Genomic DNA, 18,052 nt, shown 5'->3' on the forward strand with positions numbered 1-18,052 from the left:
ACAAGCGAAGGTTTGAGATGCTTGCTGAGGGTGGCAGTGTAGAAGGGAAGGACGCCTTGACCATTTTCTGTCAAACTGGCGTAGACAGAATCTGAGGGATGTCCTTCACCTGTTACAGGAACGGCTGTTCCTTCTGGGGAGTGCAACTCTGGACCAGGTACTGTGCTAGAGGAAGAGGCCAGAAGTGGGGAGAACCGTTTTGGACGGGAGGGGCTGAGGGATTGAGGGCTGTCAAAATGAGGAAAAGGTGCAGAAGCAGGTGCCATTAGGAAGGAAGGAGGGGGCGCTGTTGGAGGAGGGATCTGCCATCTTTGGTGCAGGAAGACAAAGTTACCTCAGAAAGGATGAGTTGTGCCTGCTATGAGGCAGCCGGGGTGACTGGAGAGCAGAGGATCATGGAACCGGTTAGGCTGGCATAATGAAGGTATAGAGCCTGAACAGCCCGCAGGAGGGCAGAGCGATCTGTCTAGCCTTGCTTCAGTCTTTGCTTCCTGAGAGCCACAAAGCTGAGGTCCTTTCACTTCTTTTAACCTGCTTCCTCTTTTGTGAGCAGAAATGACGGTCATGCGTGGTGCACACGGTTACTGCGGTGGTTGAGTGAGCGGAGGTCACATAATGCTACCACGCCCGGTGATGACCGCCAGTGAATTGCCTTGGAGTCTTTATTGGTGCCCTTATGTAGGATTTGCTGAGAACAGAGCTGTTGCAATGGGGCTGCTGCCGTGCCAGCCAGCAGCTTGGCAGGGACAGTGAGGCAATTCTAAAGCCTGACCTGAGCAGTAGGCTTCCGGAAGCCATAAATAACTGTGGTGCGAGCCCTGGCTGCCGCATAAGGGCTGACCCGGAGAACAGCCAAAGGGAAGGGGGGCTGGGAGGAGGACAGATGGTGCCAAAGGGAACCGAGCTGCCTGGTTTTGGGTTTCTCAAGGGAGCCTGCAGCCTGGAGCTGTGGGCTGGACAGGCGCGCGCTTCTGCCGGTGGCCGTCTCTCTCTGCCACCCGCCCTGCCGGCCAGCCTGAGCCATGGGCGGCCTGGCTTTCCTGCTCCTGCCTTTCCTGGCACCTGTGGCCACCGCAGCCGTCAATCCAGCCCTGAGTGCCCTCGCCAACCTAAACTTGCAAATCTTCCCCACATTCCAACCTAATGAGGTCAATAACTACTCAGTGTTTTACTTCGAACAGAAGGTAATTAGGGGTTGGGAACTCAAGGTCCCAGATCCCAGTTATTTGATCGTCTGTCCTCGGAGGTTAGACACCAGAACACACCCCGAAACCCAGACTTCTTAATGTCTAGGACCTGTTCAGTCTTTCACTCACAGTTTACAGAAACCAGGCATTCAAATTTCTCCTCCCATGACCACTTACTTAATATCGCCCCTCCCCCACCAACGGAAATGTATTCTCTTCCAGTTCTGGAGGTCAGGCCCCCAAGACTTTAGATTTTTGCTTATCTGTAGCTGACTGGCTACCACTAACCCTGCGTGCGCCCAGCCAAGGGCCTCGGCCGGAAATCCCTTTACTTTCTCCAAATTCAAACGGCTGGGGGTCGGCTCTTTCCCCTAACTTAGCATGGTAATCATCCTTTGCCCCGCGGCAGCCCCTAAACATGAATTTCAATGCCTTTACCTTTGAGATAATGCAGAATATTAATCAAATCTGGAGTGCCAGCCTGTCGTCTTTTTATCATGCCAAAGTTGGCCTTCCGGGCGTTTAGTAAGTGTTTAACAGGATTCGTTTCCTTCTAATGCTGAACATGTACAGCCTGGACTCATAGTGGGGGCTGAAGGTCTGTGTCCACATATGACGTGGATGAGTTCAGGTCTCTGACCTGTAGCCAGGTTTTACAAAAAGCTTTCTGGATGCTTCATGCTTGTCTTCAGGCATGGAGCATTGCCCCACAAGTCTGGATGGAAGAGGAACTCAGGACCTGTGACAAAGAGTCCTAACTTCTTGTTTGCATTTCTAGGAGTCAGAATAGAAAAAGGCATGCATGTGGAAGACAGTGGGATTAGAAAGAGGGCCAGACTCTGCTCGTGAAGAGGCAGAACAAGAATCTTACTCTACTAACTCTGTAACCTTGGACAAAACAACTCACAGTTCCTGAACCTTCTTCCTTCCATGCTGTGGTGGTTAATGTTGGTTAAGTAAGAGCTGATGTGTTTCTTAGCAGAGGAAGTTTAGATATCTTAAAAAGGCATTTACCAATGAATGGTTACAGACCTGTGTTAGGTTTGGGTTGGAATGAAGGCATGCATGCCATGGCTTTCCAGGATGATTTTTGGGAAACGATTGGGGGTGGGGGGAAACTTGGTTTGAAACAGGATATCTCTGTGTAACTTTGGAGCCTATCCTGGAACTCTCTCTGCAGCCCAGGCTGGCCTCGAACCCACAGAGATCCACCTGCCTCTGCCTCCCAAGTGCTGGGATTAAAGGTGAGCGCACCACCAGACGCTGGGAAACGATTTTTAATCAAATACTTTGGACTGGTGAAGGAGAGGAAATACTCTAATTTTAGCAGAGGTATCAAGAAACGGAAGTCCTCTCCTGGGATAACTGCTTCAGTCCTTTAGGCGGCATAGTTTCTGCCTTTGTAAAACCCTCCTGTGCTTTATACATTGCTGAGGAAATGGAGGACTTTTGGGTGGAGCCAGCCACAAAGGACCACAGCCCCTTCTCCCTCTGACCTCTTCTCAGCAGGAGCATTCTGTGTCTATTTGTTTTACGGGCGTGGGGCTGTCTGTTCGTTTGGCATCCTATTGCTAAAAGTCAAACTGAGAGAAGACTGTTGAATAGATATTCTTTAAAGTCCCTTTGAGAATGATGAAGAGAAGCTGTAAGAAGAGAACGGAAAGGTAGAATCCATTTCTGCTGCTATTTCTTCACCATAGCTTCCTTGGCTGCCCTTTACTCCTTAGAAATGTAATTAATTCTCTGTTGGTTTTCATTTTTGGTGGTTTTGCAAAATCTGTTTGGCTCAACAGCAATTTTTACTTCCAGGTTTGGATTTAGTTTGTATTTCAGGTCATAGGTTCCATATGTCTATTTATTATCATAGAGAAAATGTTCTTAAACTAACTGATTGAGGTTTGCTACAGTTTTAAGAAGAGCTCGTGTCCATGTATTTATTGTACCCTCCAGTAGCTGTCTATTTATGGTCTCCATATTTTTAAGTAGAACTGCTATGGCGTTAAAAATTAACTCTATGTTAATCTTTTTAATAGAACTCCTGAAATACATTTGTTATCTCTTTACTACTCCACCCCTTTGGGGCAGCACTGGTGATTAAACTCAGGTCTTGTGCAGGCAAGGAAAATGTGATAGCTAGCTCTAATTGTCTCATTGTCTTGGCTTCCCCACAAAGGTGGGTGAGTGTGTGCTCAAACTTTAGCTCTTTCTGCCTCCTAGTCCTGGCTCCACTTGGGTGCTGAAATTAAAGGCAGGGTAACTGCCTTTCTTAACTCGTTTATGCCGTCTAATATCATTATTATATAATTATCATTACAGTTAAAGTTTGGTTTCTGTCTAAGGTTTCCTTGCCTGTCATTATATCTGTCCAGGAAAACAGGCTAGTCCTGGAGGTCCTTATATACACAGAAAGGGTGTTTTAGGGAGTAGATCCTGTAAAAGATATAATCCACTGCTTTATTTCCCTCCCCTGCTTAGAAGTCCATCATAACTTAAAAACATTATTTCGTGTGTATAGGTGTTTTGTCTGCTTGTATGTCTGCGTCCCATTTGTGTGCCTGTACCCGAGGAAGCCAGAACAGGGCATCAGATCTCCTGGCACTGAAGTTATAGATGTTTGTGAAATGAACCCAAGGCCTCTGGAAAAACAGCCAGGGCTCTGAACTGATGAATAATCTCTGCATCCTCCTTATAACGCTGATAGCTTGCAGGATAAGGGCCAAACGCTTGGGCATAGAGTATGTTGTTCCTCACCATAAAGTTCCAGCTGCCGGCTCCTTTCTCACACATTGCTGGCTTAGCATCCCGGAGCGAAAGCTTCCATGCATTTTGCTGTTTGAGGAATTCTGTCCAGAATATAATTCGTATTTTCCATCTTTGTCATCTTTCTTTTTAGACATGCCCTTCTATCTCAATTGAACTGCTGCCTGTCTTGTGAAATCTTGACTTTAGGGCAATTCGACTGTTTTGTTTTGTTTTTTTTTCTTTTGGTCTTCTTTACATTCTGTATGTATCCTTCCAACTTGAGAGCATCCTCCAGCGCTTCCTGTAGAAGAGCTATAAAAAGAGTAAGGGGTTTCCATTTCCAACTTGAGAGGAAGGTTGGGAAGTAGGTGGTGAGCGCATTGTTAGCCACAAGAGCAATAAAAAAATGTCCTTGAGACAGCCAAAGCAACAGGCCAAGGAATGGGCAGAATAGACATCGCAAGCTGCATCAGAAAGAGGAGATGAAGAAATAAATGCAAGGGGATAAAAATCAAGCGCCAAAGACACTTTACATCCTCACCCCTGGATACAGGAGGAAATTAGAAATCTGGAGAAAAGGCAGTCATTTCTTATGTGTGAGATTTCACTAACACCATTAAAACCCCTGTCTTGTTTTTTTTTTTTCTACTTCCCATGTAGATTAGATCCATGTATATCTCTCTTAGGGTTCTCATTGTTGTCTAGTTCTCTGGGATTGTGATTTGTTGGCTGGTTTTCTTTGCTTTATATTTAAAAACCACTTATGAGTGAGCACATGTGATAATTGTCTTTATGGGTCAGGGTTACCTCACTCAAAGTTATGTTTTCTAGCTTCAGCCATTTTCCTGCAAAATTCAAGATGTTGTTTTTTTGTTTTGTTTTGTTTTTTCTGCTGTGTAGTACTCTATTGAGTAAATGTACCATATTTTCCTTATCCATTCTTCGGTCGAGGGACATTTAGGTTGTTTCTAGGTATGACAAACAAAGCTGCTCTGAACATAGCTGAGCACATGTCCGTGTGGCTCAATTGAGCATCCTTTGGGTATATACCCAAAGTGGTATTGAGGTCTTGAGGAAGGTTGTTTCCGAATTTTCTGAGAAACCACCAGTTGTGACTTTTATCATGCCTATGAGAAAGCAAGCCCAAAGACACAAAGTAAGTCCCTTCAAATTCAAATTGCTAATACATAGTAGAGTGGACGATTAGGATCAGGTTAGTATTTTAATTCTTTTCTCTTTCCACTATATCACAGAATACGTGTGGTCTTGAAAATAAAAAATTTAAAAGGTAATGGCATTAAGTTTTAGTTAAGTAAAACAGGAACTGATTCCCCACTTCAAATATGTTGGAGCCATGATACAACTGCACCTTGTGGAAGTTTTCCATAGGAGTCCACATGTAATAGAAAGTGTGCTATATTTGTCTACACCCAGTGAGTCTGGCCAACTACACTGTGATTTAATAACCCCATTTAAACAAAGAGCTGCAGGCCAGACAATGACTCTGACTCATCAGATAGGAGAGTAAGGAAGTAGTTGTTATTCTTGGTCAATTTTTATTTCTGTGTAGTTTGAGGCAGGGTCATGCTGCAGACACGGCCCTTGTAAACACTCGGGAACCTCTGCCACTTCCTGAGGCTGATGGCTTCTTCCTCTGAGGGAGCAGCTCAAGGGACCCAGCAGGGAAAAGCAGGGTGACAACTCTCCTGTCCTTGGTGCTGATGGGCTTCCTATCCCGCCCCCCCTCCCCCGAACAACTGACTTTAGGTGGTGCCAAGCTGTGCAGATGGACGATAGAGACTGGGATCGTTTTTGTTTGCCTGTTTATATGGTTGGTGTCTAAAATACGGCTGCTCTTTAAAAAGAAAAGAACTCATGCTTACTGAGTACTTTTCTGGGAGTGTGTGTGTGTAAGTATAATGTATATGTACAGAATTCATTGTGCTCAGGTAGTTACTTGCCAACTGGTACGGAAGCCTTTCAATATTTGAAGACCTTGATGAAGAACGGTTTTGGTGCCCCCAGGTAGTCAGCACTTTAAAGGCAGGAAATTGCTTATGTTTCTTAATGTTCCTCTAACAGTGACTTCCTGATTAGTTTTTGTTGTCAATTTGACACGACCTAGAGTGACCTCAAAGAGTGAACCTCAATGGAAGGAGTATCTACATCAGTTTGGTCTGCATCCACGCCTTTGAGGAATTGTCTTGACTGCTGGCTGGTGTGGGAGCTCTCACTGAGGGTGGTACCATCACCCTCTCTATAAGAAAGCTTCCTAAGCGTAAATCTGGTAGCGAGCCAGGAAGCAGCGTTCTTCCATTGTTTCTGTTTCAAGGACTTATCTTCATGTTCCTGCCCTGATCTCCTGCCCCAGTTCTCTTCCCAATGGACTGTGATTGAGAAGTGTAGGATGAAAGCCCTTTCCTCCCCTGGATAGAGCAGGTATCCAGAACAGGTTAAAATAATAACAATATTAGTACTGTCCCCTAACCCTCCTCGATAAGACCGCTGGGAGTTTTTTTTGCATTGCAGTTATTGGCACACACTTCCAGCTTACTCTGCCTTGGGAATGGTAGAATTATCTGATTCATCCTTACATCCACACCCAACTCCAATCACTCAGAGCGCGGCTCCTTTATATTTTATGTCCTCCTCTCCATTTCCCATATTTAACCACAGCGCGCTGTATCCAGACCAAGTTATTTCAACGGCCTGTCTAGTCCCTCTGTTCTCTTAGGGTCAGCCCTGGTTTCTCTTGAGCTTCTCTTCCAGTCCTTATTTTAAAAGTCCCCTTAACCACAGGGATTTTTGTCAGATGATCTGAACTGATAGAAGCCACCTTTTCCTTCACTCCTGTAGTGCTTGCCATTTGAAGCATTCAACACTCTGTTAACCGGGCCCTGCTCTGTGAGACCGCCTCAACCGTAATTGCCTCTCTTACTATGACATAGCCACAGGTTGTTTGTCTTCTAGCAGAATTGCTACCCCCAGAGCAGTAGAATTCCTCAAGCCGCTTGGATTTTTGTTTGTTGATAGAAATGGTTTCAGATTCTTTAGCGTGTTTGTGCAGACATATGTAGTTTTGCTTGAAACCAAAATGTTAAAATCCATGAGGACATGGTGGTGTGGGCCTATAGTTAGAATCCTGGGGCGGCTTAGGCAGCAGGATGACTGGTTTGAAGGGAACCTGGGCTCCTACAAAGAGTTCCAGGCATCCAGGGCTGGAGTTACATAGTGAGGCAGTATCACTAAAATGAGAGGGGGAGAGAGCAAGCGAGCGAGCGAGAGAGCGATGATAGGATAAACGTACTAGCGTTCGTTGGATTGACTTTATAATTCATGATGACTGGATCCCAGCCTCCATCGTATCAAACATCTACGTTGTACAGGCCTTACAGAGATGAGCGTTTTCCTTATGTTGGCAAGGGATGGCCTAGAAGCAGGGTGAGCAGGAAGTAACTGAAAGGAGGTGAACAGAGTGAGAGTCAGAAGGGAAAATGCTACGATGAAAACAGCTCCCCACTGAGGGAAAGAGCCCCGGCTCTCTCTCAATGGTTTGCTGATTTTCCCTTGATAACTAAATTACCCCTTGCTGAGGACTGTGTCAAGTGAGGGAAAAGAACCCCATACACTTGTTTCTCCTCTAGTTTCCCCTGGGCTTTTATTTATTCTCCGTCTTGCCTTCTACCATGTGCTTGCACAACCGTGGAGCCTGCTGAGAATCTCTGACTGGCCTGGTGTTCCTAAAGGCTACCTAGAGTGAAGCAGTGGATGGCGGGGGGGGGGGGGGGGGGGGGAGAGCTCGGTGGGGGAAAAGACCTGCTTGTAAGCTTGAGGACCTGAGCTCTGCTTCCAGCACTCTCTGAAAAATCTGGGCAGGGCCTGGTGCAACCCTAGTGCTTGCAAGGGGAGTGGCAGAAGCAGGGGGGTCTCTGGGGCTCACTCACCTCTATCGTAGCTCCAGGTTCAGTGAGAGACCCTGTCTCAAGGGAATAAGAGAGAGAGATGGAGCAGGCCAATCAAAATACTTCTATTGGCTATGTGTGCGCCCAGTCACATGCACTTGCATACACCGGTAGGCATGTGACTCCACACAAAAAGGGACACAGGCTGCAGCAAGGGAGACATCTCAAGTTTAGCTGTCATTCATCTGGGGCATGCTGTGGATGACTAAAAGCAAGCATTCCCCAAAGGTCTGAGGCCACAGGAGGAAAATGTTACCACTTGCAAACAGTAGTGATTATCTTCTCATTGTGGTGGGTGGGGGCTGTAGTTTTAAGGGGGAGGAGATGCCCCATAAGAAGTAGAGATGGCAGACTAATTATAGTCCCCGAATCTGTTTACCTCCATTGTGCCCCTTTGCTTTCCATTAACTTATTATGTAAATGGAAGCCTTTATGGTGAAGGTTTTCTCGTTTGTGTTATTTAGGGCAATTCTTTCCCTTGTGAGGCTTCCTTATTAAAGGCTTCAGCGCCTCGTTCTATTGTTGTGTGAGAACAGAACTGTGTCTGGAAAATCTATCTCCAAACTGTTTTTTAGTTTCTCCAGGGTCATGTGCCGAAAGTAAACAAAGACACAAAGTTATGATACATATTGGTGTGCTTTATTTGTATCCCATTATGAGCTCTCCGATGGCTATTATCCTCATCATAATCATTTGCTATAACCAGATATATGTTGAGCCTTTGCTGTAGGCAGGGACTTCTAAGTGCACCACCTGAGACATTTGCCATCCAGTAGGGAAGGTTTCAGTGCTCCTTTTTGGATGGGGTGGCTCAGACGCAGAGATACGGCAATGCTCGCTGGAAGTGGTTACTAGCAAGAAAGTGGCACCATTAACACTTCAGTTGGGGGTTTGTATGCTACAAGAACTGGGCACTTTGCAATGCTCTGAAGGAACGCAGAGGCAGGGCAATGTGGTGACCTCTGTATTGAGGACTTAACAGGATCAGAGTAGGTTCACTCCTTCGGCCCTGTCTCGTCTTACAAATCTTCATGGAGGGGAGAGCACAGAAGTGCTTGGAGGACGATGATGGAGGGGGTTTCTGCAATGACTGAGTGAGAAAGGCATTCTAGGCAGAGGTGCTTTGTGCACAGAAGCCCAGAGACTGGATGGATGTGTCATTGCAGAAGCGTTCTGAAATGTGAGGTGAGAGGGGCAGGTTGCAGGAGGTGAGGAAGAGGAGGGTGGGCAGGGCCCAAGAGAGACACCATCCACTTCTTAGAGAGCTGGCTTTCGCTGCAGCCTCTTAGGGAGCAGTTGGCAGCTCCTTTTAGCTGTTCTTACCCACGTTCATCACATGCGTTTCTTGTACAAAAATAATTTCTGTTGCCCTGTCATCACCTCCTTTGACTAGCCAGCCTTCTGTCCTGGCTAGTTTTATGTCAACTTGGCACAAGCTAAAGTCTTTGGAGAGGAAGGAGCCTCAATTGAGAAAATGTCTCCACAAGAGCCAGTTACAGGCAGGCAAGCGTGTGTAGGGCATTTTCTTAATTAGTGATTGATGGGGGAGGGGTCCAATCCATTGTGGGTGGGAACATCCTGGGCTGGTGTTCTAGGCTATGCGTTTTAAGCCAGTTGAGAAAGTCAGAAGGGGCAAGTCAGTAAGCACTCCGCCATTGCCTCTGCATCAGTTCCTGCTTCCAGGTTCCTGTCAGATTGGAGTTCCTTCCAGTGGCATCCCTCAAAGTGACTCAGGATATGTAAACCAAATAAATCCTTTCCTCCCAAAGTTGCTTTTCGTCATGAAGTTTCATCATAGCAATAGTAGCCATGGCTAAGGCAGCTTCCTTGAGAAACAGAGAGGTTCAACTTAACCCTTGTTTCTAATATGGCCAGACACACAAAGTAGGCACTCAAATAATGGGAGGGTGAGAAAGGCCTTGGGCTTGGGAAGAAGCAACTGGGAGCATGGATCGGTGTTAATGGCAGTCATTTATGTGTTTATGCTACTCTTCTACGCTTTCAAGGTTGGATTCTCAATAATCTCGGGTTCTGTTTACATAACCCTGTACTGACCTGCCTCTGAGGGAACAGTCACAGAGAATCTCTGATGGTGCCCAGGCCAGCACTGAGCTATGTAACCTAAGTCCTACTGGTATCAGTCTTCTGGTATCATGCCATACTTCCCACTGTTTTGATCTTGTCCTCTCTTACAGTCTTCCTGACCCTCTTCCACAAAGGCCCTCGAGCCTTGGCAATGGCATGATGTAGATATTCCATTTGTGGTGAGCATTCCATTGACACTCTGCACTTTGACCAGCTGTTCCCGTGTCAACCACTATCCATTGCGTGAAGAAACTTCTCTCAGAGGAGGTGTGGGAGCTGAACTACTCTATGAGTGTAGAGATTCGAATTTAGAGGGATGTTTGATACTAGGTTAATTTAGCATAACAACAGTGGTAGACTAATTCCTGGGACTGTGAGCTACCAACCATGGGTTCTTGCTCAGGTTTATGGCACTGGGTATGTGTTTCCTTCTGTGGAAGAGCCCTTAAATCCAACCAAATAGCAGTTGGTTGTCTTTATAACATTCATGCGCATCTTAGCACATGTCTCGACATGTTGGTCATTATTGTTGTTCACAAGGTTCACAGCTGAGTAAGACTGCTGATGACCTCTCCAGTAAGCATCCATGGCACCTTCCAGCACTGTGAAAGATAGTCAGCATGAAGGAAGCTTCCCAGTCAATACCAAGCTGATTTCTCCACGGCCTGCGACCAAACTGGTGTCTTCAGAAATAAAGTCTTCCTATCACGTCCTGATGGATAGCCAAGAGCAATGTCAATGGCCTGTGTTGTTTGGGGATATGTGTTTCTGTCTTAGTTAGGATTTCTTTTGATATGACGAAACATCATGACCAAAAGCAACTTGGGAAAGAAGGGGTTTATTTCAGGTTTTACTTCCAGTCCATCACGGACGGAAGTCAAGACAGGAACTCAAGCAGGGCAGGAATATAGAGGCAGAAACTGATGCAGAATCTGTGGAGGAGGGCTGCTTATTGGCCTGCTCCCCATTGCTTGTCCACCCTGCTTTCTTATGCCTTATGGGACCATCTGTCCATGGATGGTGCCATCCATAATGAGTGAGACCCTGCTGCTTCAACCATTAATCAAGAAAATGTCCTACAGATTTGCCTATAGGCTGATCTTATGGAGGTGTTTTCTCAATTAAGATTCCCTCTTCCCAGATATGTCTAAGCTTATTGGATTGACAAAAGTCAAACAGTGCCGGGTTTCAGGGACATCCCTGGCTAACAACTCAAGGGGAAGTATTCAGTTCTTTGTTTGTCAGCCATGGCTTCTGGAAGGAGCATTATCCAGTCTGTAGGGAAAGTCCAAGTAAACACTCTCCCCTCCTCTCTTCCACACATCACACACACACACACACACACACACACACACACACACACACACACACACCTTATAAAATAGGTTTCCATGGGCTTTTCCAATTCTCTTTAGTGTTAATTGTCTTCCCACCTCCTTCTTTGGCCCGTGTTCCCATCCCTTTCTCCGTCTGAACTTCACTCCTCATTAATGTCTCTCCCTGTCATATCACCTACCAGCCCTACTCCCTGAAGATCTTTCTTCCTTGTCTCTTCCTGAATGGCTCCGTACTAGATGACTGGTTTCTAGAGGTACTCCAGGTAAACACACAAATCTAAATATTCAATGCTATGATCCGCATATGTGCGAGCCCATGGGGTGTTTACCTTTCTGGGTCTGCTAATACAGACCTCATTGGATATAGTGTTTTCCAGCTCTGTCTATTAACTGAAGGTTTTATTTTTCTTTATAGCTGACTACAGTCCTGTTATCTAGGTAGCACATTTTCATCATCCGCTCATCAGATCATGGACATCTAGGCTGTTCCCGTGCTCTAGATACTGTGAATAGAGCAGATGAAGGCAGAGATGAATATGATGTCTCTGTTATAGGAAACAGAGTCCTTTGGGCATATGCCCGGGAATGGTGAGGCTGGGTCATGTGGTAGGGTCTGTTTCTAGTTATTTTAGGAACTGCCACACTGATGATGCGATGGCTGCACCAGTTTGTTTTCCCACCATACACAAGAGACCTAAAAAAAATTCCACCAGGAAATGCATAGAACTGGTCAACACTTTCTACAAAGTGGCAGGATAAAAAAAGTCAGTAGCCTTCCTCTATCCTAAAGACAGTCAGACAGGAAAACACAAATAAACAAAACTGGAGAAACAATCCCATTCACAATAGCCTAAAAAAAAGTAACCCTAAAATACTTAGTCAATGAATTTAATAAAGACTTCTGCAATGAAAAATTTTAAATGCTGAATAATAAAATTAAAAAAGACACCACAAACTGCAGAGACCTCCCAAGCATGTGAATTGGTAGAGTTAAACATGTCAAATTGGTCATCCTACCAGAAGCAATTAATGGATTCAATATAATCTCCATCAAAATTCCAATATAATTCTTTCTGGGAATTGAAGAAGCAATCTTAAAATTTATGTGGAAGCAGGAAAAGGCCAGAATCTACAGATTTTTTTTAAAGATTTATTTATTACATATATAATGATCTGCCTGCATGAATGCTTTGCAGGCTAGAAGAGGGCACTAGATATTACAGATGACTGTGAGCCACCATGTGGTTGCTGGGAATTGAACTCAGGACCTCTGGAAGAGCAGCCAGTGCTCTTAACCTCTGAGCCATCTCTCCAGCCCAGAATCTACAGATTTTAAACTTATATTGGCTTCCTTGTATTTCAGACTTGATAATAGTTTTGCTGATAGGTGATGTGTGTGTGTCAATAACCACAGAGCAAGACTACAGGAGAGCTAACCACAGACAGCTCTGATATGGAGCAAAGCTTGACAGGGGAGCCCGAGAATGAACAAATGCTTCACACAGAAAGTGACATTGAATAGTCAGAGCAACGGGCAGCCTTCAGCATGAACAGCTGAACTTTCTTTGACTTCCTTTGAGAAAGATCTATTTGCCCGTAGTCATTCTGTAACCATGCTGTCCAAACTAGGCCTGCCCCTGGAACACGGTCAGAGTGGAACTCAGACAGTGCTCATTTGGGGAGTTTGTTTCTTTGCTGTCTGGTTCCTGTGTTCTGTCTCTATACTGCAAGTCCTGCTAAGGCAATGACCACATGTATGCAGCTTGCTTACTGTTGCACCTTTGCCACTGATCCCACAGAACTACTCCAGAAGCGTGTGCCCAGTGAGTCGATGTGACCGCTGGCTGTCATTTCTGTGTGTGCATCCTATTAGCTCCAGGCAGGTGTTATCCAAGATGTCAATGTGGTGCCAAGGGGATCTAAAAACAATCCAAGGAAGCCACTTGGCTGCATTTTTGAACTTACTGCTATTGTTCTGAGCGTTTTAGTTTCAGCTGAGGATGTCCTCCCCTTACCAAAGTGCTGACGTATGGTGCTCCAAACAATGCACACTCTGTAGCTTTTCAGATCATGATGAGCAATCCCTGGGGGCTATTTCACAGAGAATCAGCATGGAAAAGTTGATGCTGGAGTTCCCAAGGGGACAGCTCAGGACGTACTTTCTTCAGTTGCTTCCTTTTCTGGAGCCTATTCACGTGGGGACTTGGTAAGGTTTGATTTCCACAGGGGTGTTTTAAAATTGTTTTTCTATGTGATAAAACCAGCATGTGGTGTTGTATAAAAATATTGATGTGTTTGTGTGTGTGCTTGTGTGAAAAGGGACACATTCATGGAGGCTAGAGGGCAAACGTGTGCATGCAGGAGCCCATGGAGGCCACAAAGTGGTGTTGGATATCCTGGAACTGGAATTACAGGTGGTTGTGAGCTACCGTATGGGGTCTGGGAACAGAATCAGGCTTCTCTGCAAGAACGTTAAGTGCTCTTAACTACTGAGGCATCTCTTTAGCACCAAATTCAAAGCAACTTCCAAGACCATTGTTCAGTGGTTCTCAAATTGTGATTTATAGAAGATCCTCTTTGGGCAAGGAAGATTTTCATTGTAACATTCTGATGTATGTTAAATGTATACTAATTGGCTTGTATCTATTACTCTTTAAAAAACAGCTTTGCAGTAGCATCATACAGTGGACTGTGTTATGCGTTTCCAGACCCATTCATCTCCTGCCTCCTGCCTTCCTAGCTCTCTTTCTGTTTCACATCCTCTTCCCACATAGTCTTCAGACTTTCATTTCACATATATTTTAATATTCCATTATTCTCTTTTAATTCTCCCAACCCCTAAGATACATATTGCCTCTTTTATGGTCTCTTTTCTACTTTCATATCCCAAACATAAACACACACACATTTACTTGCTATAAACACACACACATAAATGCACATACATTTTGATTGATTTTTGTACAGAGTAAGCAATGGGGGTCTAGTTTTATCTTTTAACATATAGGTGTCTCCTTTTCCCAGCAGCCATTGCGGAAAGGCAATTTTCCAAGCGCGTGTTGTTACAGCCTTTGTAAGACATCAGGCCTTTGCAATGGTGTGGGTTAATTTCTGGGGCCTTCTTTTCTAGTTCATCCATCTGTGTGCCAGTGCCAGTGTCATGTTTAGTGTGGCTGCAGTGTGATTTGAGATCAGGTATTGTGAAACCTTCAGCGTTGTTCTTTGTGTTTGGGATTGGCTAACCAGGGTGTTCGGCGCTTCCATATGAATTTTAGGATTCCGTTAGAGATAGATGCCTTTCCTAAGGTTCCGGACAGCTAAGTGGAGAGAGACATCAGCCAGTGGGGAAACAGTTTCTCTGATAGCATTGACTACTATGGCTTTATTAACAAGAATGGAATCCTCAGTGTACCAAAATACATGGATGAACCACAAATATGAAGCAGATAAGGATTTTTCTAGCACGTTGAAAATCAGCACAGACACTGAAGTTGCCAGGAAGCGCCAGGAAGTCAGAGCAGACGTACTGGATTCAGCGGAGACTGTGGTTGCCCCTGCAGATGGTCTAGCCTGCGAACTAGGAGTGTCTGACCTTTCTCCACGGCAGAGAGGGTGGCAGAGCAGCTGATTCAGAGCAGACTGCAGGAAGAGCATCCGCTTCAAGGTGTGGTTCTCAGAAGAGCTTTAAAGTGCAGCAACGACCCTGCCGCCAAGGGAAGATGACTGCGTGCGCAGAGTCTACGGGCATCTCTCCGTCAGTAAAGCAGCAGGAACTTGCGCATAACTGCGGACGACTTAGAACTTTTCTCACAGAATGAATTGTGTGCCTTTTGGAGAGTGTGTTCTCGGAATGGAACTGAAAAGATGGCTGTAGATCACAAAATGTTCCATGTAAAGTATTTCATTACAGTTGTGCCAACAGAGCCACACACATAAAAGATGGGTGTCAACAGACGCCCATCAGTTCCCTGTGACAGAAAGGGAACGAATCATTAACCACACTGCAGGCAGCCATGCGTCTCTGGAATATTTATGAATCATGATCTCAGTTCTCTCAGTGACAGTCACTGGGGAACACATGTCTTTTTTTTTGTTGTTGTTAAGACTCTAGTATTATTGGAGATATTTTTTCAACAACAGACATGTTACATGGAATTGGAAAATTTATAGTGGAAATAATCCGCTGTCATTTCAGACTTGGCTCCTACAAGTCAGTCCATTTTCTCCGCCTTGAAGATGGCCATACAAGCAACCACTGACCTCTTTTAGAAATAATACACATCATCACCTCCTGCGTGGAGAAAGCTATTTGCCTGAAACATAAAACCTATTCTAATTATAGAATGCTTTGCGATATATTCAAACAAAAGAAAATATGAGAATCCAGAAACATGCTTATTAAAAAAAAGGAAAAAAAAAGCAGAGAAGGAAAAAAAACCAAACCGAATTTTCCTGTATATGTCGTGTTTGCTGCAAACGTGTTAGAAGAAATTATGCAGCTACTGGAGAATCTCCCAGCAGAGTGCCCCTGAAGGCAGCGCTCTCCCATCTCCCAGTCAACGGGCAGCGTGGAGAGCAGAGCCCAGAGGACGGAAGTGAAGTCGTGTTTAAGGGAAAGGGCAATGATGAATGCAAATGTGTGCATCCTTTTGTTTTTTAAAAGATGTCAGGGTAAAATGTGTAAAACATATGGAAAACTAGTTTAAAAACTGTAATCAGATCATGTGGTTAATAAAGAAAATGGGCTGGCCCTGTGTCACAGCCATGTTAACGTTAACCGTATGGACCTGTTGTCCAGTATTGGGTTCTGATGAAGGGGACTCTTTCCTTTAGGCTCCCCTCAACTCCAGTTTCCTGACAGTTAACGGTTGGTTCTTGGAAGACGAAGGTGAAGTTTCCCAAGGGCAGGTATATAAGTGCCATGATATGTGACAGGTGTCACTCCCAGCCTGTACATGGGGGCACTGCAGGGAGAAGAAGGCACAGTTCAAAACTACATCCTTGATAGAATTCCCAGCACCACAATAAAGAAGTAAAGAATGCTGTAGTGACCTTCTAAAGCTTGTCTCCCTATACACTCTATGGAAAATTATTAGACAATATTGACAATAATGTGTAGTTCAGTAGCCAATACCAGGGTGCTCTGCAAAGTAACTATAGAGTTAATTATACAAGAACATAAGGGATCTGCCGCTCCGTGTTTTTGCCTACTTTTACCATCTGCAGATTATACAAACCCTGACACACGTGAAACGGTCACTCACAGTGATTTGTGTAGCAAGGCTGAAGGTTGTTTCTTTTTTTCTTTTTTAAAAATCAACAAGTTATAGGTTACAATCGGAAAAGAGGTGTTGAGAATGGATCAGGGTGAAAAAGCAAAATCCACATTTGTAGACATTGCGCGTTTACACTCAGCCATGAGGCTATCCTGCACTGTGCAGAGCAGCTGCACTGGTTGGCAACCTCTTTGCAGGTGCAGTCCCTGGGCCCATGTCACGCAGCCCCCAGGCCGCAGGTGCAGCTGCTCTGCAGCCTTTGCACTAGCAGGAGCCTGCAAGAGAGCGGGTTGAAGTCATGATGAGGTGAAGTCCCAGGGCAGATTCTGACAGTTGAACTAGCAAGCGGCATGAGGTTTTCCATATTTACTGATCTAAGGTTTGTCAGATATGAATTTCCTAGTAATAACCTTTGCCCATTGTTTTGGCTTTTTCATATTAATTTACAGGAATGCCTCATATACTGGGGATTATAATCCTTGGTTATGAGTATTATGATTGCACCTCCATAGCTTGTTCCCACTATTTAAATTTTGTCTTTTAACGAGTAGAAGTATTCTGTTTGGTTGATCAGGTTTTGATTTTGCTTTATTTTGTTTCATTTTGTTTTTTGTAACATGAACTCAAGTCACCTAAACTGGCCTCAGACTCACTATGTAGCAGAGACTGATCTTTAACTCCTGCCTCTACCTCCCAGGTGATGGAATTACAGGAGTGTCGCACTATCAACCAGTTTAAAGGGTTTTTTGATAATCATATATTAAATTTTATTCTCTTAAAAAACCAAAAAGATAAAAGTCACCAATTTGTAAAACACCGAGGAAAAGTAGAGCGTTGTATGTTCATTCGGAGAGGAAAACAGATGGGCGAGGCAATGTTCCGAACAAGACAGTGCCAGGTCTGAGGCAGTGTAGGCATCACTGTAACACCAGGACCAGACTGCTGCCCCTCAGGGCTCTGGGTGGAACAGATGAGGCTTAAATAACTTAAGGGAGCCCTATCAGGCACCGTTAAAAGCTGTTGAACTTGTGTGCCAGCCTTTTTCCTCTTGTGGTTCTTTTTGTCTTTTTCTTTTTCCTGGAACTCGCTCTGTAGACGGGGCTGGCCTCGAACTCATTCTTAAAGGCAGAAGCAGAACCTGGAGGCTACATCATTGAGGGAGAAGACTGGGTGGGTTTCAGTCCCTATCAGACACATTGGCAGCGGTGGTTTAGAGGGTGGCCTGTCACAAATTAATGTCTCAAGTGGATGGTTTTAAAGATTAAAATAAAATGCTTTCTTGAAAAGAGGATAGGCAATCAGGGATGGGGGTGATAGCAACAATACACTCAGTAGTAATGCGTCTGGAAACTGGCATTTTGTATAAAGTAAAAATTTTTGATTAAAATACGCAATATTGAGTTAAGAAGTTAACTGACAAATGATGCAATACCTTTTTAAGTTTTAAAAATGAATCCAGGAAT

The 18,052-nt window shown here is 44.7% G+C and overlaps 1 protein-coding gene and 1 pseudogene across 2 annotated transcripts in view; both read left to right on the forward strand.

Moving 5' to 3' along the window:
* The first annotated feature begins 293 nt into the window (after positions 1-293).
* The window catches only part of LOC125401005 (lysosomal Pro-X carboxypeptidase-like), a 59,061-nt gene continuing 41,302 nt past the window's right edge, over positions 294-18,052 (forward strand). The window contains exon 1 of one of the 2 annotated variants that reach the window (XM_048435218.3): positions 294-424. In XM_048435218.3, coding sequence (XP_048291175.1) covers positions 419-424 — 6 coding nt within the window. In that variant the 5' untranslated portion in view covers positions 294-418. Of the gene's footprint in view, positions 425-1,012; positions 1,185-18,052 lie in introns of those variants that run through there. The other variant, XM_048435217.3, reaches the window with a different exon arrangement.
* LOC125401057 (endoplasmic reticulum-Golgi intermediate compartment protein 2 pseudogene) lies at positions 14,578-15,692 on the forward strand (annotated as a pseudogene).

This window comes from Myodes glareolus, chromosome 24, assembly GCF_982192425.1.
Source record: "Myodes glareolus chromosome 24, mMyoGla1.1, whole genome shotgun sequence".
NCBI lineage: Eukaryota > Metazoa > Chordata > Mammalia > Rodentia > Cricetidae > Myodes > Myodes glareolus.